Genomic DNA, 22,757 nt, shown 5'->3' with positions numbered 1-22,757 from the left:
TAATGACGGCTGGTCTTCCATCATGACTGGGGAAGGTGCGGGATGAGCTGTGTTTTAAGTGACAAGCTGTGACTCGGACACATTAACCCCCTGTGGTTTCCAGTCAAAATGACAAAGGTATGATTGCCAGACAGGCACATGAGGCGCTGTATGAGACTTAAAAACGGAAAGCATAATGCTGGTGGTCAACAAAAGAGGTTTAAAGAATGTAGCATAAACACTAACAACTGGGAAACACTGGCCTGTGAGCACTCCAGTTGGAGAATAGCCTCTACCAAAGGTGTCATGGGTTTTGAAGACGCTCAAACTCAGGACGCAAGGGAGAAACGTGCTAAGAGGAAGGCATGCTTGGCAAATCCACACCATGATCAACTCCTGCCTGGAAACCAATGTCCCCACTGTGGAAGGACGTGTGGATCCAGAATTGGCCTCCAAAGTCACTTACGGACTCATTGTTAAAGCTGTGTTTATGGAAGACAATCTTACTCGGCTACAAGGGATCGCCAAAGAAGACGCAGTCACTTCCTTAACGCTTTGACGGGAATGTCTAACAAAGGATATAAAGTAAAGGTAAAGGGACCCCTGACCATTAGGCCAAGTTGTGACCGACTCTGGGGTTGCGGTGCTCATCTCGCTTTATTATGTAATTTCTTCCTGCCTGAGCTCTCTCACCCTCTCTTCCGTCAAGCCAGTGATGTAAGCAGACGTATAGTAGGGCTGCCATACATTTGGGTTTTCCCAGACATATCTGGGATTTGTCCATCAGAAATAGTGTCCAGGCAGAATTTCCAAAAATGTGCAGAAAACCTGGACGTATGACAACCCATGTCAGAAATGATGGGGGGGGGGATTTTGCAAAACAAAAAAATGTGTCCGGCTTTTTACTTGTTGAAATATGGCAACCCTAGTATATTCCTAAGCTCTGCTCAGAGCTCAGACTCCATTTTAGAAACTAATTTTCTATTTTGTAACAAAGATATGTAATATGTAATATGTACCAGCATATTACTTTGATATATTTGTTGCCTGCATCGAAATGTCAGTAAACCTTTTGTTTATCTTACTAAAATGTGTGGTGCATTCTTAGCAAAGGGGATGGAGAGGGGAAAGGTCAGCAGACCACAAATTAACATGGATAAAGAGACGTAATTGCCTAATTCCTAGATTCCAGTAAGCTGCAAAAGTGCCTAAGTATTTTTACTCTGCTAAAGGGGGTTAACAGCATGTTTGCTCTCATATTGCTCCCCCACATGTGGGATAGGAGGTTTTGGTTTTAATTTATGGATTTAATCCTCAATTAAACTCCCATCAGAAACAATATATTTATTTCCTGCTCAAAGTATCTGCACTCCAGTCCAAAGCAGTGGCGCCGAGGACTCATCCAAGCCCAGTATGATGAGCATGCCTGTCTTGCACTGCCATCTTCTAGCCAGGCTGCTCACACAACAGCTTGAGCTCCTCATCTGACTTCTGTGTCTCGGGTGTGGATGGGGTTCTGCAGCATCGAGGAACAGCGAGGCTCCTTGCAGCCAGCTGGGCTCCTGCAACTTGGCAGCGTCACATGGGGCAGGTCGGGGGGGGGCCCTCACCTGATGGTGCTTTGCAGGAGGGCCGACCTGGCCACAGACTCCTTCACCCTCCTGGGCACCCCCCACCGCTGATGCAGAAGCTTCTCACGCAGGTGGAATTCGAAGTACTGCTTTTTGTCAGTCGTAAGAAATCTTTCACATCCTGGATTTGCTCTGGGACTGGTTGTGGAAAGGTCTGTTGCTCGTGGTGAAGAAGTTTGCCCACCCAACCCCTCAGGGGTGTGAGGCATAGCTTTCCCCAGGAGGCTCGTGGGACAGGGCTTCAAAGCAGCCTCCTGGTGGTGATGGTGGCGGCAGCAGAAGGCGGAGTGAGCACAAGGCCGCTCAGTCAGAGGGGGGCTCTCTTGGCAGCACTCCGGGGCCTGCTCTCCCCCTCCTGTGATGGAAACCAAGGCTGGGGTCAGATCCCAAAGGACCAGATCCAGCCGGGCGGCATCCCGTTTGCTGGTTGGTGGAGGCAGCTCTCTTTGGGTATCTGTGATGGCCCAGGCAGTCTGAGGGGAATCCCCGGCCGGCTGAAGTGGGACCCAGACCCCTTCCTCAGGCTTCATCTTCTCTTGGGTGGCTGCGGCAAGAGGACGCTTCTCTGCAGGACGACATCCTTGGGCAAGGGGTGCCCGGCCCCAGCTTGGCTGCTGCCTCTTGCAGCGCTGGAGCTCCACGCTAGCACACGCCTCCCCAGGCAGGCTCTGAGCCCCGTCTGGGTGGGCTGTGGCTGAGGGCAGATGGACCTGGAGGAGCTCCAAGGTGGCCAGGCTGTTCCAGGGGCCATCCCCACCCAGCTCCCGTTTCTCAGTCCCTGGAAGCCCTTCCCACTGCTTCCCAGGCAGGCGTGCCAGTCCAGAGGCCAGTGGCAAAGGCTTCTGTGTCGCTTCTGGGCTACACCAGCTTCTGCCGCCTTTGGCTGCCATGGTCATGGCAGAACAAGCCAGTGCTGCCGCAACACTGTGTTGCTTGGGAGAGCTGCTCCCTTTCGAAGAGGGCCGCTCATGCTGTGGGGCTGCCTGGGCCAGAGGTGTCCCGGGAGGGGGCAGTGGCCAGCAGAGGGCTTTGCAGACCCTCTTGGGGAGGCCCCACTTGTGATGCACCGCTTTCTCCCTCAGGTGGTGCTCCAGGCACTGCCGCCTCTCCACCTTAAAAAGGGGCCTCTGGTGGTCGGTGGCTGCCTGCGGGGCTGTGCATGCCAGGAAGCCCGGCAGGGCCGGCACAGACCTCTCCAGCGAGCTGTACACCAGGCCAGGCAAGCCCCACAGCAGCTGCAGCCGCTTCCGTTGGAGGTGAGCTGTCAGCTGCTCTCGCACCTCCTGGCTGAGCAGCAGAGGGTCCAGCAACGGGGACTCCACCACTGTCCCGCTGCCCCGGCTTAGAGGGGGTGGGCAGAGGTTGGCCAGCTCGGTGGCTTGCCAGTCCTCGGGACCAGCCTCCAGGGACTGCATCCTAGCCCCCTCGCCCTGGCCGCGCTCTCAGGGCCACAGACTCCTGGCCAGGCCTGGGTCAGTCAAGATCAGCCACAGCTCCACACAGCTGCCTTCAAGACAGGCAAGGGAGGAAAGCAAAGGGTCAACACTTCTCTTGGTTTGGCACAGGAGATGCCTCTATTGCAGGGAGTTGCTGGTTTGGCTCCAGAGGGACTGAAAGGAGGCCTGCCCTATGGACCCCTTTCCACCCCTCTGAAAGGCTGGTGCTCAGAGAGCCAGGCCAGCAGCGGTTGTCACCAACACACCAGCTACTCTCCCAGGCAATCCAGCTTGGACCAAGTGACACCACCACCTTCTCCTCCTGCAGTTCCGTTTATCTTGTTGCTACAGCAACACATTGTGAGGTCAGCCTGGCACCTGCTGGGTGCAGCCTCCTTCCCAGGACTGCCTGTCCTGACTGAGGGTCCTCAGGAACAGCAGGACAGAAGGGGGCCTGGATGCGCCGGAAGACACGGGAGGGGCACCCACAGTTTTTTGAAAACTCAACACTCAGAAATGGGTACAGAAGAAAATCCATCAATCTTATGTACAAATCTATCTATAAGATGTGACATACAATCTAGAATCCACGTATTGTTACACCTGGGTGTAATACTACCCAGGAAAACCAGCAAACTTCTTACAATTCAATATGCTGTTCTGATTTATGTTATTAAACAAATCCAAATTACCCAGAGGATTATATAAAACTTTTATTCACAATTTTAGTAATTTCATGTAGCTAATTTTGGTTTTTGATAACCAATTTAATGTAAAAATTACCTTGGAATGTGTGAATGTTTGGTTATCGTAATATTTTCAGCAACGCTCCATCTGCAGTGCCCAGTTTACTCCCGGGGGTTGGGGCACAGCTCACCCCCTGCCCGACGGAGGCCAGGAAAGAAGTCCCACCTCTGGTGGCTCCTCACCTGGAGAGTAGCCTCACCTGGGGAGAACCAGAGTCCTTGATGTGCCTCCTCAGAAGTAAACCCTGCTGAGCACTGGGGAGAGGAGTGGGGCTCCTTCCCCAGTCAGTCACTTGAGCAGCCAAGACCGCCTGAGGGGGGCTGGAGGGCAGGATGCAAGGAAGGGTGTGGCCAGAGGATCCCCTTCCTTTCTATGAATCCCCACCCCCCACCCTGAGAGACCAGAGGGGGACCGCTACTCCCTCCCTCTCCTGTGGCTGAGCTTCAGAGGGGGAGGGCCCTCCTCCTCCTCCTGGGGGCAGCTGGCCTTGAGAGGGTGCTGCTGCCCCGGCTCCCCCGCTGCCTCCTGCCTGGGTGTGGCCTTCTTCTTGGGGAAGGCAGCAGTCTGCGGCCTCTTCTTGCGGCTCCCGCTGGGTGGAGGCTTCCTGGGCACTCTCTTTTGCTCCGCCTCCTCCGGCTGCTGCTTCAGCAGCTTCTTGAAGCTCTTGGCGGTGTGTGTGCCAACAGCAAACCAGTCCTGGGGGTGGGGAGAGGCAGGAGGTGGGAGCGAGAGGAAGGGGGAGCGCCAGCACAAGCTTAGCCAGGCCAATGGCCACAGACCCTGGTGAGGGCGCGGGCGCAGCGGAAGGGTCTGTGGCATTGGATTGGGTCCATGCGCACTCCCCCAGCCCCCTTGCTCCTCACCTGCGCATGCACAGTGTTGATGTGGTACTTGACTCCGCTCTCGGACACAAACTCCTTCTCACACAGCAGGCACCGGTATCTCCCAGCCACAAACTCCCCCTGCAGTAAGACGGAAATGTGCCCTAGAATCTCTGGCAGCAAAAACTTGAGGAAGACAGCGGGGGGGGGAGCGGAAGGAGGAGGGCCCCCCCCCCCCCCGATTTTAAGCGCAAGTGTCTCGTCCCTGTGGATGGAGGGATCTGCCAGTTGGGGCGCAGAGATGGTGAATCCATGTCTGCCTCCAGGGGTGGTTTGGCAATGGCAGGCAGCAGCAGAAGCCCCCCAAACACACACATCCTGCAGCCCTAAGGAGAGGCTGGCACATACCAAGGTGCAGGTGCCCAGGTGGGACTTCAGGCCCGAGATGCTGCTGTAGACACACTCACAGCCCTGTGGTGGAAGGCGAGAGTCAGGAAAGGGCGGTCAGTGGCCCTCCCCACCCAGGAACGCCCCAGAGATGGAGGGGACTGAAAGCAGGAGGGGAAATCCAGAGGCTCCTGGCAGCAACAGCTCTTAGTCTCCTCTCAGATACTTGGGGGCTCTCCCCACTCTATACCTCTGTGATGCCAAAGGGCAGAGGGAGGGGCCTCCAGATTATTCCATGGGAAGCTGAACACCAAGGAAGAGCCCCCCAAAGCCTCCGCTGCAAGTGTTTGGGGGCAAGGTGAAAGGAGCTCTGCTGGCCTTGTCCAGTCAGGAGAGTTGGTGGCATCCCCCAAGCTTTGCCCAGCCGTCCCGTTACCTGGTTTGGGCAGCGGACCCGTCGGCACGCCTTGATCTCTGCCTTCCACTTGCTCAGAACCTCCTGGCTGACAGCAGGCAGTCCTGGGCGGGTGTATTTCAGCTGAGGAAGAGAAGAGAGCAGAGCCGGAAGGCAGAGTGAGGAGCAGGGGCTGCTGCCTTCAGCTACTCCCACAGCAGCCACCCCCCCCCCGTACCCTAGCCGACTGGGGCACCCAGCTAACCAGGGGCAAAGCACCCTGACTCCTGAGCCCCAGGGACACCCCATTCCTTGAGAGCCCAGCCAGCCTCTTCTGCTTCTCGGGTTCCTGGCCCCTCGGGGAAGTGCAGCCATTTGCACCTGTACTTTGAAAAGACTTCAACTCCATTCCAGTGTTAGTCAAAATGTCAAGCCTTAAAATAGCTGTTACTACAAAATCTCAGCCCCGTAGTAACAAGCCAAGCTACTGCTGAGCGTCTTGTTCTGCTTTCCTTTGGACCCTATCAGCGAGGCTGGGGGGGGTGTCTTGTTGTCTGGGCAGCCCAGGACCTCCAGACACACTGCCCAGGCTTGCACCCCGAGGAGCTCACTTCACTGCTGCTAATGCAGTAGTTTGACTTCACCCCTGGAAGTGGACTCCATTGTCTCTCGAGATGGATAGATGACAACAATAGTAACAAAAAAAATCAACCTGACCAAAAGCTTTGGGCATTTCCTCTGCAAGCTGCAAGAGAGCAGGCTGGGTAGGCCTCCTGAGGCGGGGGCTTCTACAACGTGGCCCCCCCCCATTGCAAAAGACCCTGCTCCTCGGGAGAAAGCGCTCCCTTGCTGCATCCTGGCCCCTGAGCAACCTTGAGGTCAGCCACGACTCTTCTTGCTCCCAGGGCCAAATGGATACTGAGGAAACGGCCGCACCTTCCAGTCCTCAGGAACCAGGTCCTGCCAGACCTTGCGCCTGGGCCACTCCTTGGCCAGGGCCTCCTTAGCCAGGGCCTCCTGTAGGTGGTGGGCGGCTGCCTGGGCAGACTTCCTCAGAGCACGGCGGCCTCCACTGCTGGGCTCTGCGCTTGCCACCTCCTTCTGGGGGGCCGGCTGGATGTCCTGGCCCAGCAAGGAGATCTGACAGGAAGGACACAGGGAGTGATGCTCAGAAAGGGCCACCAAAAGGAGGAAAGGCTGCAGCAATTGGGACTTTTCAGTTTAGAGAAAAGGTGAGGAAGAGGGGCATGGAACAAGTTTGGAAAATTATGCAAAGCCTGGAGAAAGTGGATAGAGAAATGGTTTTTTCTCCCTCTCACAAGGCTGGAGTTTGTGGACATTCCATGAAGGCGAAGACTAAAAGGACAGTAAAACTAAAAGTGCAAACTGTGGAACTCCCTCCCACAGGAGGCAGCAATGGCCACCAACGTGGGTGGTTTTAAAAGAGGAATGGACAGATTTACGGAGGGCTGGGCTTTTGATGGCTAACCTCCAGTCAAGAGGCAGCAATGCTTCTGCAGGCCAGTGGCCAGAAAGTGCAGCAGGAGCGGCTCAGGGCTCTTGGGCTCAGATCCTGCTTGCTGGTTTCCCACAGGCATCTGGTTGGCCACTGTGAGAACAGGATGCTGGACTGGGTGGGCATCGGCCTGATCTAGAAGCTCCTCTTAGTTCTTATGTTCTGGCCAACGCCTGCCACTGCCAGAAAGCGGTAGCAAAGGCTCTCTGCAGAGGACAATACCTGGCCCCGTAAGAGCAGGAGGGGGCCTGCAGTAGCTTCTCTGGGCATTGCCCCGCCCCCTCTTCCACCTGCCTGTCAGGCAGGAACAGGGGCTTCCTCTGCAGAGTGCTCCAGAGATGGGGAGAGGTCCCGCCCCCTTTGCTCCTCACTGGCAACTCACCGGGCCATGCTCCATCTTCAGGTGGTAAGCGAGGCCCGCCTTGGAGCGGTAGGCTTTGCCACAGTGCTGGCACTTCAGAGCCATCTGCTCCAGCTCGGCAGCCTCCTTCCCGCACTTCCGCGTGTGGTAGAGGAAGCCCAGGACGCTGGTAAAGCTGCCTGTGCAGCCCTGGGGGAGGAGAGGGGGGCAGAGAGGAGCGCAGGCTCCCAGGAAGGAGGGGAGCCAACTCGGGGGGGGGAGATTCTGCGTCTCCCCTCCACCACCAGCTGGAAGGTGGCGAGTCAGCCCTGCATTCACCGAGAGGAGCCTGAGGCGGTCCGAGGCTCCTGCCCCAGCCTGGCCCAGGCCGCTCTGGTTCCCCGGAAGGCCAGAGGCTGCTCCATCTCACCTGCCTTGGGCACTTGAGCTTCCCCATCCGCTTCAGCACCCTCCGCAAACGCCCTCTCTCGCCCAGATCGCAGGCCGCCGCCTCTGTCCCCACCGGCTGCGTAAAAGGGAAGGGAAAGGCTGGCCAGAGACGCTTCAAACCGAGGCATTCAGATTGCAAGAAAGGAGATTCCCACTAAAGCCCAGGAAGAACTTTCTGGAGGCAAGAGCCGTTTGAGAGTGAAATGGGCTCCCTGGGAAGGGGGTGGACTCTCCTTCCTTGGAGATTTTCCATCAGAGGTGGCCCCCTGTCCGGAATGATGCAGTTGTGATTCCTGTGTTGCAGGGGTTGGGCTAGATGACCCTTGGGTATCTCTTCCAGCTCTATGATTCTGTGCTTGCAGGTGACCCAAGGCCAAAGGCCCAGGAAGACCTGCTGGGGCTGAACTGTCGCCGTGTCGGGAGTCAAGGCAGGCTGGGTCAGGCCAGAGGCTCCCCAGAGGGCCCTGAACAAGGCCCGGGGGGATGGATATACAGGCAGGCAGCAGGCTGGGCTTGCAGGGACTGAAGCATCTGCCTGAGGCATCCGGGGAGCCAGAGGCATTCCTGTGGGCGCCCAGCATCTCCTTACCAGGCTGTTGTGGTCTGCCATGATGTGGTACTTCATTCCTGCCAGAGACCGCAGCTGCTTCCCACAGTGGTGGCATGTGAGCATCTCCTAGGAAGACCACAAGGCATTGCACATGTCAGCAGTAGCCACCAGCACGGGCTGTGGGAACATCTCCCATTAGTCCTTGCTCCTGGAGTTTGGGGCCTGAAGTGTCCGTCCGTCTGTCCCCCCCCCCCATCCTGGAAACTGACTTGCTCTGCTCTATTCTACTGTGAGTTTAATGTCTGCATTTTAAAAATTATGGTTCTAAATTTTTAGCGGTAATTTTACTGTTCCTTTTTTTGTAAACTGCTTTGAGATTTGTCTTACAAACAAGCCATATATAAGTTTTACAAAATAAATAAGTAATTTGGGGGCCCTGCGTGCTCCCTTGGGGCTTCCCCCTCATGCAGACATGCAGAGCAGAAGCTGCTTCACTGAACCCTCAGTCTCAATGGCCAAGAACAACGACTCTTGTTTGGGCAGCACCATGCAAGCAATGCCATGGGAGACCCCAAAGGGCTGCGGGGGAGAAGAGGGGCTGGCAGGATCCCCTTGAATTCCAGGGTGAAATGGTTCATCTCTGAGCAAGAGCTGCTGGCAGGCTGGGGGTTAGTGGGGGGGGGAGCTGCTGCTGGGGGATTTCCAGGAGTGACTGGCTGGCTGATGTGGGAGACAGGAAGCGGGACAAGGTGGCCTCCCTTGGCCTGGTGCAGCAGGTTTCTTATGACACTGTTACGCCCCATGGCTTGAGAGGGAGTTGCAGGGTTGAAAAGGATAAGGTCCCATCCCCCCGCCTGCTCACATGCTGGCAGTTGCTCATGTGCTTCTTCAGCCCTTCCACCGTCTTCCTCACAACAGCCCTGCAGGTGGGACAAGTGACGCGGCCTCTGCTCAGGATCTCCAGCTGCCAGTGCTCTTCCAGGCTGCCTGGCGGAGCAGAAGAAGGTGCTGACTCAGCATCTTAAGGTTCCTGGCTGGTCCTGAGTGGGGCAGCCCTCTCACCTGGCCTGTGGACACCCCACTGGGGCATCTTGGGCTGGCCCCCCTGCTGCAGGGCTCTTCTTTCTATGTTTAGGGACACAGTCACGCTTACTAGCTTTCTGCGCCCCCCCCCAGTAATGCACCCCAACAACCTCTTCTGCCTGCTTCTTCAGCTATGCGCCATTCCTGGCTGCACACAGGGAGGGCAGACAAGAGGCCCCGCCCCTTTGCCAGAGGTCTTGGGGTCCAGAGGACGATGGCCCTGGTTTCTTGGCTTCTGTCCTCACCAAGGAGCTGCGATGTCGGGGTCCTGTTTTACCTGCTGCATATACCGGTGTGTCTCTTTTTCTATGGCCACTTTTGGGCTTGAGATGAGGCTGTCTCCCCATCTGCTGCCATTTCCCTGGGACAAGGAAAAACAGCAGTGAAGGTTTGCCTCTGCAGCCAGGGCCATCTACCCTCCACCACAACCCAGAACACCCCACCAACAACCTTGGGGAGAGATGGAGGCCAAGGGAAGTGACCGCCCCAATATGGGCTCAACCTCCAACATAGGAAAATGAATAGATCACGAGGGGCTCCCATCACTTGGGAGCAGCAAAGCTCAAAGTGTAGAGTGCACAGGGACAGGGATGGGCAGTCCCCTCACATCAGGAGGAACTGAGCTGAGTAGGTGGGCAGGGGGGTCTCCAGCCCCGCTCCTTGCAGGAGAGCCAGGAGCGTTCAGGGGCCCAGAGAAAGGAACCAAAGTAGAATCCACTCACCAGATTTCTGCTTCTTTTTGGGGAGATCCTTGTCATCGCCTGCATCTTTGTTTTCCTGCTTGTGCTTTGCCTTGGAAAGGGAATCCCCAGCTAAGAGGAGAAGAGAGACTGAGACAAGTGTGGGTTTTTTTGGGGGGGGGGTTATTACAGTGGTACCTCAGTCTATGAACTTAATTCATTCCGGAAGTCTGTTCTTAAGCCGAAAGCGCTCTTGAACTGAGGTGCGCTTTCCCTACTGAGGCCACCCACCACTGGGGCCCTTCCACTGTTCGGCTTCCAGGGCAAAGTTTGCTAACCGGAACACCTACTTCCGGTTTTGCGGAGTTTGTTGCTTGAATAGTTCGTTAACAGGACTGTTTGTAGACTGTACGATAATAGGACTGTAAAGGACTGTATTATTATTTCATTCAATAATGTATAGCAAGCACGTACAACAAGTCGATTGCGATCTACTGGTCGATCTGTGAGCAGATCGCAGCCTCTTGGAAGTTGGACGTCCCTGTTGTATAGAATGCATAGACTTTTAGAAGACATCTGAAGGCAGACCTGTTTAGGGACATTTTTAATGTTTGATGCTTTATCGTGCTTTTAATATTTTGTTGGGAGCCACCCAGAGTGGCTGGGGAAGCCCAGCCAGATGGGTGGGGTATAAATGTTATTGTTATTGAAACAAAATAAAAATAATCCCTTCCAGTAGCATGCACACTTCTTTAGTTATTGTTATTGTAGAAGAAAGAGAATTATAACAGTTGAAAATCAAAAGGTGAAAACAAAACTACAAAATAGGCACATTGTATATCTCATAAAGGAATGCCAAATCACATAAAAAGTGCCAGGAGATTCTAGTTCTTGAGAGACCAACACTATTGAGGGCAGGAGTTCACAGGTTCAGTCCCCAGTGAGATCTCCAGGAAGAGGATCCCTGCCCCACACCCTGGAGAAGCCACTGCAGTGCAGGCAGCGCTGAGCTAGAAGGACCTGATGGTTTGGCTCAGTGAAAGGCAGCTTCCTAGGCTCCCAAGAGGATTTCAAGGTTATCATAGAATCATAGAGTTGGAAGAGACCACAAGGGCCATCGAGTCCAACCCCCTGCCAAGCAAGAAACACCATCAGAGCACTCCTGACATATGGTTGTCAAGCCTCTGCTTAAAGACCTCCAAAGAAGGAGACTCCACCACACTCCTTGGCAGCAAATTCCACTGTCGAACAGCTCTTACTGTCAGGAAGTTCTTCCTAATGTTTAGGTGGAATCTTCTTTCTTGTAGTTTGGAACCATTGCTCCGTGTCCGCTTCTCTGGAGCAGCAGAAAACAACCTTTCTCCCTCCTCTATGTGATATCACCCATTATTTATTTTTTTAAAGATATTTATTAAAGTTTCAAAAAAAAAGATTACAGAATAAGAAAAAGAAGGAAAAAAAGGAAAAATACAAAGTACAAAAAAAACAGTTAAAAACAAATCAATCTTTTCATGTCTTGTCTTTCATTTGCTTGTTTCCCTGACCTCCTCACACCTCCCTTTTTTGTATTCCAGTTCAGTTAGTTACTTCAGCAAATCCTTTCGCTCCTTTTTTTTATCTTAATCCTTTACCTTAATGTATTATAACTTTACATTCTCACCTAATAACAATCCATTTTTACATACTCCTTTATAACATTGCTGCTAAAACCACTTAACTTCATTCCGACATCATTCTAAGATTCATTAATTTTGCAGTATTTATGTAAGTAGTCTTTAAATTTCTTCCAATCTTCTTCCACCGACTTATCATATCACCCCTTAACCTCCTCTTCTCCAGGCTAAACATGCCCAGCTCCCTTAGCCGTTCCTCATAAGGCATCCGTTTCCAGACCTTTGACCATTTTGGTTGCCCTCCTCTGGACCCGTTCCAGTTTGTCAGTGTCCTTCTTGAACTGTGGTGCCCAGAACTGGACACAGTACTCCAGGTGAGGTCTGACCAGAGCAGAATACAGTGGCACTATTACTTCCCTTGATCTAGATGCTATACTCCTATTGATGCAGCCCAGAATTGCATTGGCTTTTTTAGCTGCCGCGTCACACTGTTGGCTCATGTCAAGTTTGTGGTCAACCAAGACTCCTAGATCCTTTTCACATGTACTGCTCTCAAGCCAGGTGTCACCCATCTTGTATTTGTGCCTCTCATTTTTTTTGCCCTAGTGCAATACTTTACATTTCTCCCTGTTAAAATTCATCTTGTTTGTTTTGGCCCAGTTCTCTAATCTGTCAAGGTCGTTTTGAAGTGTGATCCTGTCCTCTGGGGTGTTAGCCACCCCTCCCAGTTTGGTGTCATCTGCATATTTGATCAGGATGCCCTTGAGTTATCATGAAAGGTTATCGGAAAAGGGTCATTAAGAGACTCAGCCAGCAGAAGCCTTTTTAACCAAACTTCCTATCTTTAGATGGGACCCAATTCATTTGAAGTCTGCATTTCCCATGAGCAGCCTCTGAATGGACCTGACAGGCCTGGGATTGGCAGTGAGAAGCTGCATCCTGTGATTCCTTATGCTCTCTGCCTTTGTGTCCTGGAGTGACATGCAAATTAATAGCTCCTATCGAAGAATAAGGGACGCGGGTGGCGCTGTGATCTAAACCACTGAGCCTAGGGCTTGCTGATCAGGTCGTTGGTTCGAATCCCCGTGAAGGGGTGAGCTCCCGTTGCTCTTTCCCATCTCCTGCCAACCTAGCAGTTCAAAAGCACATCAAAGTGCAAGTAGATGAATAGGAACCACTACGGCGGGAAGGTAAACAGCGTTTCCATTAGCTGCTCTGGTTTCGCCAGAAGCGGCTTAGTCATGCTGGCCACATAACCTGGAAAAACTGTCTGCGGACAAACGTTGGCTCCCTCGGCTAGTAAAGCAAGATGAGCTCCCCGTTGGAGGGAAGGGTGCTGGTTTAAGACGCTTTCAGGCTTATAGATAAGGGGGCTGAGGTTGTACCTGAACGTCACCCGGTACACTCTGAGCTTATGGCAGGCTGATGTCTGCATGGCCCTTGGCAGTCCCTTCCACCTCTTCCCTTCTCTCATTCAAACTCTGCCTCCCCAGACCCGCCTCTCTGGGCTTCTCCGGAGAAGGAAGGTGCCAGCTCCAGAGTGCGGCCGCGAGAGAGGGGCGATCCCCGGGCACCACGCGCCCCCTCCTCACCTTCCCCCGCCCCCTCCTCCCGGGCAAGGGTCTTCGCCCCCTTCATCTCCAGCCAGGGAACGGGGCTGGGAGGGGATCCATGCTAGGCGGGCAGGCCAGCGGCTGCCCGGCTCCTCCGATCTCGGCTCTGGCGGGGCTCCTCTTCGCCCAGGCGGCGGCGGCGGCGGGGTCCCCTGCCCCCCTCCGAGACCGACCTTTGCGAGGAAGGGAGGAGGCCGCGCCGGCACAGGAAGGGTTAAGGACGCTTCCGCGACCGACCCCCGGGGCCCCGCCCAACCCGACGGCCTCCGTCATTCCGCCCCTCCCCTCCGGGAGTTCAGCGGGGGAGGAGCTGCTGCTCCCGCCCCGCGTTGCCAAGGTTACGGAGGAGGAGGCGGGGACCCCGCGCCTCACCGGGGAACGGCCCCTCCTCGCCGTCCCCTCGTGACGTCATGACCGCCGGCCGGAAGAACTCGCTTTGCGCTCTATGACCGTGGAGCGGGGCGGCCGCTCTGCCTCTCTATGGCACCTCTATGGTCAAAACAGCCGAGAAAAGAAGGCAGAGAGAGGAAAAAGGAAGAGGGGAGCAAACGCAGCCCACTTGGAACGAGAGGTCCCGCTGTCCCAACCGGAGGACTGCTCCACCTTTCCTGGCTCCGTGGCCAAGAGAGGCCCCACGGGCGCCCCGGCGGGGCCTCTTGCTCCGCCCCTGGCCGGAAGCGGAAGCGGGCTGGCGACCGCGAGGCGACATGGCGGCGGCGGCGGCGGCGAGCTCGGCCGAGGGGCCCCCGCCGGTCTGCGTGCTGGTGCTGGGCATGGCCGGCTCGGGCAAGACGGCGCTGGTGCAGGTGAGCGGCGCTCCGGGGAGCGAGCCCGGCGGGCGGGAGGGCGCGCGGGCGGGGCTCCCCTCGGGCTTGACGGCGCTTCTCTCCTCCCGCAGCGGCTGACGGCCCACCTGCACAGCCGGGGCTGCCCGCCCTACGTCATCAACCTGGACCCCGCCGTGCACGAGCTGCCCTTCCCGGCCAACATCGGTGAGTGGCGGGGCCGGGGGGATAGCTGTCAACTTACAGATTTGAAAATAAGGGACCTGCAGCCTCACCTGTTCCAGGCACTCCAGTCTTCCTGTCCTCCTGCAGGCTGGTCAAACTCATGCTGGTAGCTTCGAGAACACTGCCCCACCAACTTTGTAACCAGAGGTTCAACTGAATAGAATCTGAATCACATGCACCACAAGGCCTATGCAGCCTCAACTTAAGATGGCTCCCCGGTCTGGCTTTGCACTGCAAAGTTTGCAGCAGCACGTGCAACAAAATGGCGTCCAGCATTCAAAACCCTCCTCAGCTTGCATTAACTAGCCACACACAAGGCATGCAAGCTCCACCCCCCAGTCATTCTTAGACTTCTTATTGGGTGAGCAACACAGCCAAGCAACACAGTTGGAGCCTCCCCCCTCCCCGGCCAGCAGGAAGGGAGGGAGAGGAGCTGCTTCCTTTGAAATTTAAGGGACATCATTTAAGGGACATTTAAGGGACATCCATCAATAAGGGACAAAAGCGGGACATGGCGCTGGAATAAGGGACTGTCCCTTCAAATAAGGGACACTTGACAGCTATGCCGGGGGGGGGGACTGGGCTCTGCCTGGTCAGGGGGCTTCATTTCTCTCCCTCTCCTTTTTCCCAAAGACATACGAGACACCGTGAAGTACAAGGAGGTCATGAAGCAGTATCCTTACCCGGGCAGGGGGCAAAGCGGGGGAGGGGGGACTGGGAGACACAGGGGGCCGGTCCACTGTCCCTCAGACCTTGGGGGGGGCGGACTATATTTTGAAGGGGGGAATTCCTATGCCCCACAAATAACCCAGAGAGACATTTTAAATAAAAGGACACATTATACTCATGTAAAAACACGCTGATTCCTGGACCGTCCGTGGGCCGGGTTGATAAGGTGATTGGGCCACATCCGGCCCCCGGGCCTTAGGTTTCTACCCCTGGGATGGAGGGCGATTGCTCGACTTTGCACACTGCAATGGGTGGAGAAAACCAATGTTGAAAGGATGTAGTAAGGTTGGGCATGATGTCTGTGCATCTGGTGAAATTGCCAGTGTGTCTCTTGAGCTGTTGCTGCTGACGTTGGCGATCTCTACAAATGTGGTTTTATGTGACACCTTTGCTTTAAATGGCCTGAGTCTCTATCTGGGGTAGAGGAAGGGGAAGGGAATACGCTGTTAGAGGTGACTTTCAGATTTCTACCAACCTTTCCTGAATGTGCACCAGGTATGGGCTGGGCCCCAACGGCGGTATTGTGACTTCTCTGAACCTTTTTGCGACAAGATTTGACCAGGTACGTAATTTCTGGTGAATTTCACTGAATGGTACTGCATTTAGCTTGAGTTTGTAGGTGCCAAACATCCTCTCTTGGAGAATTTGCCAGCAATGATGAGCATTTGACATTCTGAACCACATCAGAGGGCCGCATATTATTATCAATACTAAGACTCAGAGCGAATTTGTATCTGAACTAATTTTAAGGTGTATTTTAATTAATAGATTGCTTGTTCTTATGTTCTTTGTATAATGTCTTAGTTTTATGATGTTAGCTGCCCAGCTCCAGCCGGGGAAGGTGGGGTACAAATAAATTTGTTGTTGTTGTTGATAAATTTGTAGTTGTTGTTGTTTATATCCCAGTTAACAATTTAATCACTTAATGGTAATTCTGTACTTCTGATGCTGATGATATCATGGTTTTTTGAACTTAACTGAAAACTCTAATTCTCTGTTTCTACCTATAAATCATCTTTCTCTTTCTGACTAGGTGATGAAGTTCATTGAGAAACGACAGGCAGCATCTCAGTGAGTCAGTGGGAAGCCTGCTGTCACCAGGGGAGGGGGGTGATGGAATTTCCTCTTGACGGGAGGTGCGTATGCAGCCTCACCTTCAGCAGAACAAAGGGGTGAACTGTGTCACATTATTGTACATGTATTCAAGATGGTCATTCCACTTTTCTGACTTAGTGTGAGGCATTCAAGGCAAACCATAATTAATCTTAGAAGTGAAGATAATTCCAAAACAATTAAAGAAAAAAATCGGGAGTTTAAAAGAGAAGAGACTTGCAGAAGACTTTGTGAGTGTTCTCCTCCCCCATTCCTCTTAAGACTCCAATTTTGTGCTGATCTTAACTCTGATCTTTAATCTCCACTCAGGAGCTGATGAGTGAAGATTAAATTTTGCTGCCTGGGCTGTGGGATCCTGTTCCCTGATGAGAACAGGATTGTTTCAACCAGTGCACGATTAAACCCCATCTTCCAGGTGTTAGCTGATAAGTGGGTGAGCTTGTTTTGGAGAAAGTGATTTGAATGTTGCTTGTGTGTGAGAGAGAACAAATTCTTCCCCTTGCAGGTACGTCCTGATTGACACTCCTGGGCAGATTGAGGTGTTCACCTGGTCTGCTTCCGGCACCATCATCACTGAAGCTCTGGTGAGTACCTTCTGCTCAGCTGGCCTCCTTTGCAGGAGGTGCCTGGGAGTGGGTTGCCCTGTTGGGCTAATGCTCCCCCCCCCTTTGATGTACCCATTTAGGCTTCCTCCTTCCCATCCGTGGTGGTTTATGTGATGGACACGTCACGCAGCACCAGCCCTGTCACGTTCATGTCTAACATGCTTTACGCCTGCAGGTAAGAGGAGGATTCTCTCCGTAGTGTTATTTATCTGTTATGCAATTAATAATGGCTTACCCATTATTGGAGAGCATCTCTCTGATTGTTCTTTGATTGGGAACAGGGTTGTTCTCTCAGTAGCTGCTAAGAAAGCTCAGAGACGACTCCCTCATTCCTGGGAGGTGGAATTGTTAGCCCCTCTTCTGGTGGCTTCTTGAACCTTGAGCAAGAAGCTGCCTCTGCTGCTCTTAGGTCTTCTCTAGGAAAGCACACAAACTGCCTGCTTTTTCAGTCATGAGTTTCTAAGCGAAATGTCTTTGTGGCAACCCCAGATCGAAAGTGGCAATCTCTGCATCCCTGATCACGCTGTTGTTGTTTTCTTCTCAGTATCCTGTACAAGACGAAGCTCCCTTTTATCGTGGCCATGAACAAGGTGAGTGGAATGCCATGATCCAGTCTAAGACTTGAACCAAGAAGACCATCTGAATGATGCTTTCCTGAAACAAGTTACATATGCTTCAGGGAAGCAGGAACTGGTAGTTTTGGGGAACTTCAGCACACCCTGAAGCCATCTTTTGGGAGACGTACTCCACAGAGCATGGATTCCCCCATCCAAATCCTGGCCTGCCTTGTGGACAACTTGTGTTTTCAAAAGGTGGAGGAAGAGATGAGGAGATTGACTGACTTCGGCATTAGTCCAGCCTGGGGGGGGGGGGAATCAGTGGAAGACAGAAGTGCCTGGCGTGCTCTGGTCCATGGGGTCACGAAGAGTCGGACACGACTAAACAACAACAACATAGGGAAAAATTGTTCAGTGGCTTTAAAGCAGTGGGAACTTGGGGCAGGAATGACAGCAGACAGTGGTCATGCAGGGTGTGCTGGAATTCAGGCTCCTACGGAAAGCTTAAGGGGGTGTAGCTAAAGAGATTTACCGCATTTAAGGAAGTTGATTTTAATATGCTCAGAGAAATGCTAGTCAGGAGAATTCCATGGCCCAATACACTGACAGGGAAAAGAGCTGAGTTGGGTGGGAGTTTCTGCAGGAAGCCTTACAAAAGGCAGAGTCGCAAACAATTCCAGTGCGAGAGAGAGAAGATCAGAGCACGGGTAGACAGTGGGATGTTGGAAGCTGGTCCCGCAGATGTTATTTGCAGTGGTTTAGCTTCTTCAGCCATGGCCTACATGACAAAATGAAGGACTCCTGGTAGGAGATGGGCATTGTGTGCTGTTGTGGCCACTCCTGTCCTAAAGTGATCAGTCGAACAGAAATGCAGATAATGCAAACAGCTGCACAGAAGTACTTGAATCTGAGAGCAGAAGCTGTTTTGGCAGTGTTTGGGTGAGGGCGGCAAAGAAGAGGGTGACGAAAGGAATGTTCAGCCAGCAGAAAGATGCTTTCTTGGAGCAGAGCCTGCCACTTCCAGAGAGGAAGGAAGGCAGCTTGACCCCCATAAAGAATGGAAGGTTGCTAGGATCAGGGGTGGGCGAGCAGGCATGGACGGCTCTTCAGGTGCCTTGAAGGGCTGCTGTCCCTTTTGCTGATGAAACTTTGCTGTTCAGTTGCATCTTTCCAGGGTGGAGCTTGCACTCTGGGTGTGACCACAGCCTTCACTTGTTTAGCTGGTCCCTGTCTCATGGTGGGGGGAGGCAGGAGGAGCTGCCGCTGCCTCTTGGCCTGGCGTGCCATGGCTGAAGAGAAGCAGCCGTCATGGTGTGGGGCCTGTGGTCCTTGCCCCAGAGGTGGCATTGCGGAGCAGCTGCCCATCTGTGCCCCCTGCCACCTTCCCTCACTCTCTGCCTTCCTGACGCAGACGGACATCATCGACCACAGCTTTGCTGTGGAGTGGATGCAAGACTTTGAAGCCTTCCAGGACGCCCTCAGCCAGGAGACCACCTATGTCAGCAACTTGACTCGCTCCCTCAGCCTGGTGCTGGACGAGTTCTACCACTCACTCAAGGTAGGCACGGTTCCCCCCCACCCCCATCCAGGTGTGGATGGTGGATGGTGAATGGTGAATGCAGGCACGCTCCTGAAATGGCATGAAGTTGGCATTTGTTTCCCACCTTCACTCTGTCCAACTTTCATGGAAGCAGCTCCAAGGAGGGAGGGGCACCTTCCTCTGCAACCCGCCCCCCAAACCCTGAGTATCCCAGGTACCCTGTGCTGTTACATCTGGACAGGCTATTGTGCATGCTTGAAGGACTTGGTCCAGGGAGGCCTGAGAGTTCAGCCCCCCCCCCCCCCCGCTAGATGGCCTTGTGCCACCTCTTCTGGAAAAGGAGCTTGTGCCCATCAGTCCTGTCCCACGGGGAGGGGGGCTAGGCAATGTTCTGGTGCTGATGCTCCACTGGAGCAGAGGAAGGTGTTTGCACGCCCCTCTCCTGCACTCAGTTCCCACGCTCCGCACAAACCCTGTTTGAAACAAAGGACTTTCCCTTGCAGGTGGTTGGTGTTTCTGCTGTCCAGGGGACAGGGCTGGATGAATTTTTCGAACTCCTCTCCAAGGCTGTCGATGAGTATGAGAGGTGAGAGAGTCCCCTTGTGTAAGGGGGCCCACCTAGTCCAGTGTCCAGTTCTCACAGTGGCCAACCAGATGCCTGGAAGCTGATCCGGAGGCCAACAGGAGCCCTTGGCACACCTGCTTTTCTCATTAACTGGCATCTAGAGGCATCCTCCCTCTGCCTGTGGAAGGAGAAGATGCATTGTCCTAATTCTCTTCTAATGCCATTCAAATTGGGGGCCATCACTGCCTCCTGCAGGAGGGAGTTCCAGAGTTGAACTGCATGCTGTGTCAGGAAGTCCTTCCTTCTGTGTGCCCTGAGTCTTCTGACTTGCAGCTTCATTGGATGCCCCCAAGTTGCAGCATTACAAGAGAGGGATGAAAGCCTTTCTCTCCCCTTCTCTGTCAGGCCACCTCCCAAAAACTCTCTTGACTTGTGAGGCTTCTACCATCCTGCTGTGCTGCATCCCAGAACAATGGCCCAGATGAGTTTGCATTAACTCCAAGGCTTTCTGCAAATCCATTTGGGGATCCCTCTAGATGCAGCATAGGGTGACCCGAACAGGGGGCAGGATCCCCTCTGCTGCTCTATGGGGAGACATGAAGCCCCGGGGGAAGTCTCTTCCCCTGCCCGTTCCAGCCCTGCCCTTGGGTCAGTGACTGGAGGTCTGGGTTGTGGTCCTTGCTGTAAGGGGCCCTCCTGGTCTCTACAATGGTTGCCTGGGAGTGAGGCTGTGGTGCCCAAGAATAAACAGCTGAAACCCATTTCTCCCTCCAGAGAATACCGCCCAGAGTATGAGCGCCTAAGGAAGAAAATGGTGAGTCTGTCTCCAGATGCACTTGGCGTGTTGTTGCTCTGCCCTCTGTTGGTGCTTCCCCTGCCCCCAGTCAGTCAGGAAGGCTCCCCACACACCATCATCATCATTTTATTATGTGTACCCCACCCATCTGACTGGGTTGCCCCAGCCTCTCTGGGCGGTTCCCATCAAAATATTAAAAACACAACAAAACCTCAAACGTTAAAAACTTCCCAGTACAAGGCTGCCTTTAGATGTCTTCTAAAGTAGTTCTTCATCTCCTTGACATCTGGCGGGAGGGCATTCCACAGGGTGGGCGCCACAACTGAGAAGGACCTCAGTGTCCAGGCTGGACAATGTGGGTGGAGAAGCTCCTTCTGCTTGTGGAAGTCCTCCTATGGCCTCAAGGTGGGCACTTCCATCTTACCAGATGGAGGGAGGAGAGGAGGTCAGGGAGCACCTCCTGCCAGCATGTTGGGGGCTCGCAATTGACTTCCCAAGTGGCCAGAGGAGGCTTCTGCTCCCTTGCCAGAAGAACTCAAAGCAGCCATTGGCGCTCAGGGTTTAGTGTGCTGCCTTCTGTACATGTGTGCACATAAATGTACATCTTTCTAGAAACTGGAGTCCGGAGTGGTTTCTCCTTCCACACTCTCTCGGCTCTGAAGGACACGCTCATGACCCCCGTGGCTGCTATTGTCTCTGTTGATAGACAGCTTCTGACATGAAGAACTCAGAGCTGCTGTTGGCCTTGCAGGGCTCTGACTTCTCACCAGCTTTGCTGCGGGTGGCGGCAGCAGTTGCTTTAGGAGCTGCACAGATGCGTTGTGGGCACCACCAGGGCATGCTGGGAGGCGGCAGGCTGAAGCCCCATGGGTGCCAACTGGAGCTCTGCTGCAGAAGGCAGGCAGGCAGGCAGGCAGGCCGGGACCCGCATGTGCTGGAGGACCAGCAGGAATTGCTTGCTTCCCTTTCCTTGCTTGCAGGAGCAGGTGGAGAGCCAGCGGCAGCAGGAGCAGCTGCAGCGTCTGCAGAGGGACCTGGGCCCCCTTGCGATGGAGAGCAGTGCGGCAGCCTCAAGTGAGTCAAGGCCAGGGGGGGGGCTGCAGAGGCCTTGCGGGGAGGCTGGCCCTGAAGGCTAGAGAGGCTGCTTGGGGGCCACAACTGGGGGCCACACTGGCTCTTGCCTTCAAGCAGGGAGGAGGCTGCTGGCAGTGCCAACCTTTCCCCCATCCCTTGAGCCATTGCTCTGGGGAGACAGAGTGGGTGTGGGCAGGGTCTGTACCCTGGCTGACTGCTTTCCGCAGCTGATCAGCTGGGGAGCCCCGTGCTGCACCTGTTGGATTAGGCTGCTGCTGTCTCCTCCTCCCTGGATTCCCAGCCAGCCTCTCCCTGTTTATGCCTGTGACTTCCGCCTGCCTGCCATGGCTGCGCAGCCCCTCTTGAGCACGCAGGATGGGAGTCTTCCTGGCACAGAGCTTTGCCCATTGGCTTGTGGTGGGGGCAGGAGCGGCAGAGGTGGGCCCCTGGCAGGCGGAGGGGGGCACAGTCTGGGGCCAGGACAGGCTTGGCAGCCACTTGGCTTTTGTCTCCAGGCTCCATAGCAGAATCCGCAGCGGGTCCCTCGGCACTGATTCTGACCCGAGGAACTTTGGAGGGGGAAGAGGAGCTGGAGGAAGGCCAAGAGAGTGACACTGATGACATTGACCACGAAGGTAAGGCGGGCTCTGGAGACTGGGAAAGGTCACTGGTTTGGGGGGGGGGAGGCAAATCAAGAGGCCGGTGGGGGGGAGGGGGGCATCCTACAAAATGCCTGCAGTCTGTTTCAGGGTGGCTGGTTTGTTGGTGCAGCATGAGCCCTGGCCTTGATCTCAGAGGGACTTTGTGTAGCAAGCTCGCTTGAAGTCCATTGTGGTTGGCCGGGGATGTTCCCTCCGGGATGGTCTTCCCCCTTGGTGGTGTTCTGGGACCCACTTCACCCAGGGGCTTTTTTGTCCCCTGCCCTAGTGACGGAGGAACGCTGCGAAGAACCCGCCTTCCAGAACTTCTTGCAGGAGGCAAAGCAGCGCTACGCGGCCAGAAGCGGCCACTAGGGGAGGCGCCAAGGGGGGCCTGGAGCTGGAGGAAGTTGGGCCCCTGTGAGAGAGACTGGCTCCTTGGTGCCCACACAGGAGGCTTCTCAGGCCGCCCTTACCTTCTGGGCTGGTGGAGCTGAGCAGGGCTGGCTGTGGACTTCTGCCCGTTAACACCAAGTCCTTGGAATTGATGGCAGTGGCTGGGATCCCATTTTGTTTGGGGGTGAGGCTCCAGCAGAGACCGCCTTGGCCAGGGGAGGCAGGGTCAACCCATTGTGGAAGAGCATGCATTGAAGTGACCCATCTTCCCATTGACACCCAGCGAATTTCACTGTAATATGTGTTCAGTTTGTAAGTTATCATGAGATAATGTATATTTTGTTATGAATTGCTGCTTCTGCCTCTTCCTGCAGGGCGTATGTGTGCTGGGGGGTCGTATGTGGGCTGGGTGGGCCCCCCCTTCCCTGGCCACCTATGCCAATGGGGAGGCAGACGGGGCCTCTCAGAATGGCATGGAAACCTTGGGTGGTGGA

At 54.4% G+C, this 22,757-nt stretch overlaps 2 protein-coding genes across 5 annotated transcripts; one reads left to right on the top strand and one right to left on the bottom strand.

Moving 5' to 3' along the window:
* Positions 1 to 3,744: 3,744 nt before the first annotated feature.
* On the bottom strand, positions 3,745 to 13,667 carry ZNF512 (zinc finger protein 512). 4 transcript variants are annotated; one of them, XM_081856433.1, is made up of 12 exons: positions 13,613 to 13,667; positions 10,057 to 10,146; positions 9,612 to 9,695; positions 9,114 to 9,238; positions 8,291 to 8,377; positions 7,682 to 7,777; positions 7,294 to 7,461; positions 6,332 to 6,535; positions 5,438 to 5,539; positions 5,023 to 5,085; positions 4,657 to 4,755; positions 3,745 to 4,489 (listed from the first exon to the last, which is right to left on the bottom strand). In XM_081856433.1, the coding sequence occupies exons 1-12, from the start codon at positions 13,650 to 13,652 to the stop codon at positions 4,208 to 4,210; spliced, it is 1,440 nt and encodes a 479-aa protein (XP_081712559.1). In that variant the 5' UTR covers positions 13,653 to 13,667; the 3' UTR covers positions 3,745 to 4,207. The 4 variants fall into 4 exon arrangements, with proteins under 4 accessions (XP_081712559.1, XP_081712558.1, XP_081712560.1 ...); XM_081856432.1 differs by lacking the exon at positions 13,613 to 13,667 and adding an exon at positions 10,489 to 10,736; XM_081856434.1 differs by lacking the exons at positions 9,612 to 9,695; positions 13,613 to 13,667 and adding an exon at positions 10,489 to 10,739.
* Positions 13,668 to 13,913: 246 nt separating this feature from the next.
* Positions 13,914 to 22,612, top strand: GPN1 (GPN-loop GTPase 1). Its single transcript, XM_081856443.1, has 14 exons — positions 13,914 to 14,046; positions 14,139 to 14,232; positions 14,884 to 14,923; positions 15,475 to 15,541; positions 16,013 to 16,050; positions 16,598 to 16,676; positions 16,778 to 16,872; positions 17,242 to 17,287; positions 18,666 to 18,812; positions 19,298 to 19,380; positions 20,134 to 20,173; positions 21,136 to 21,229; positions 21,745 to 21,864; positions 22,157 to 22,612. The coding sequence occupies exons 1-14, from the start codon at positions 13,948 to 13,950 to the stop codon at positions 22,240 to 22,242; spliced, it is 1,128 nt and encodes a 375-aa protein (XP_081712569.1). The 5' UTR covers positions 13,914 to 13,947; the 3' UTR covers positions 22,243 to 22,612.
* The last annotated feature ends 145 nt before the right edge of the window (positions 22,613 to 22,757 follow it).

The sequence above is a fragment of the Podarcis erhardii genome (assembly GCF_964252035.2).
Source record: "Podarcis erhardii genome assembly, chromosome: 3".
NCBI classification, from domain to species: Eukaryota; Metazoa; Chordata; class Lepidosauria; order Squamata; family Lacertidae; genus Podarcis; species Podarcis erhardii.
Note: the sequence above shows the minus strand (reverse complement) of the source record. Positions and strands in the feature narration are given on the sequence as shown.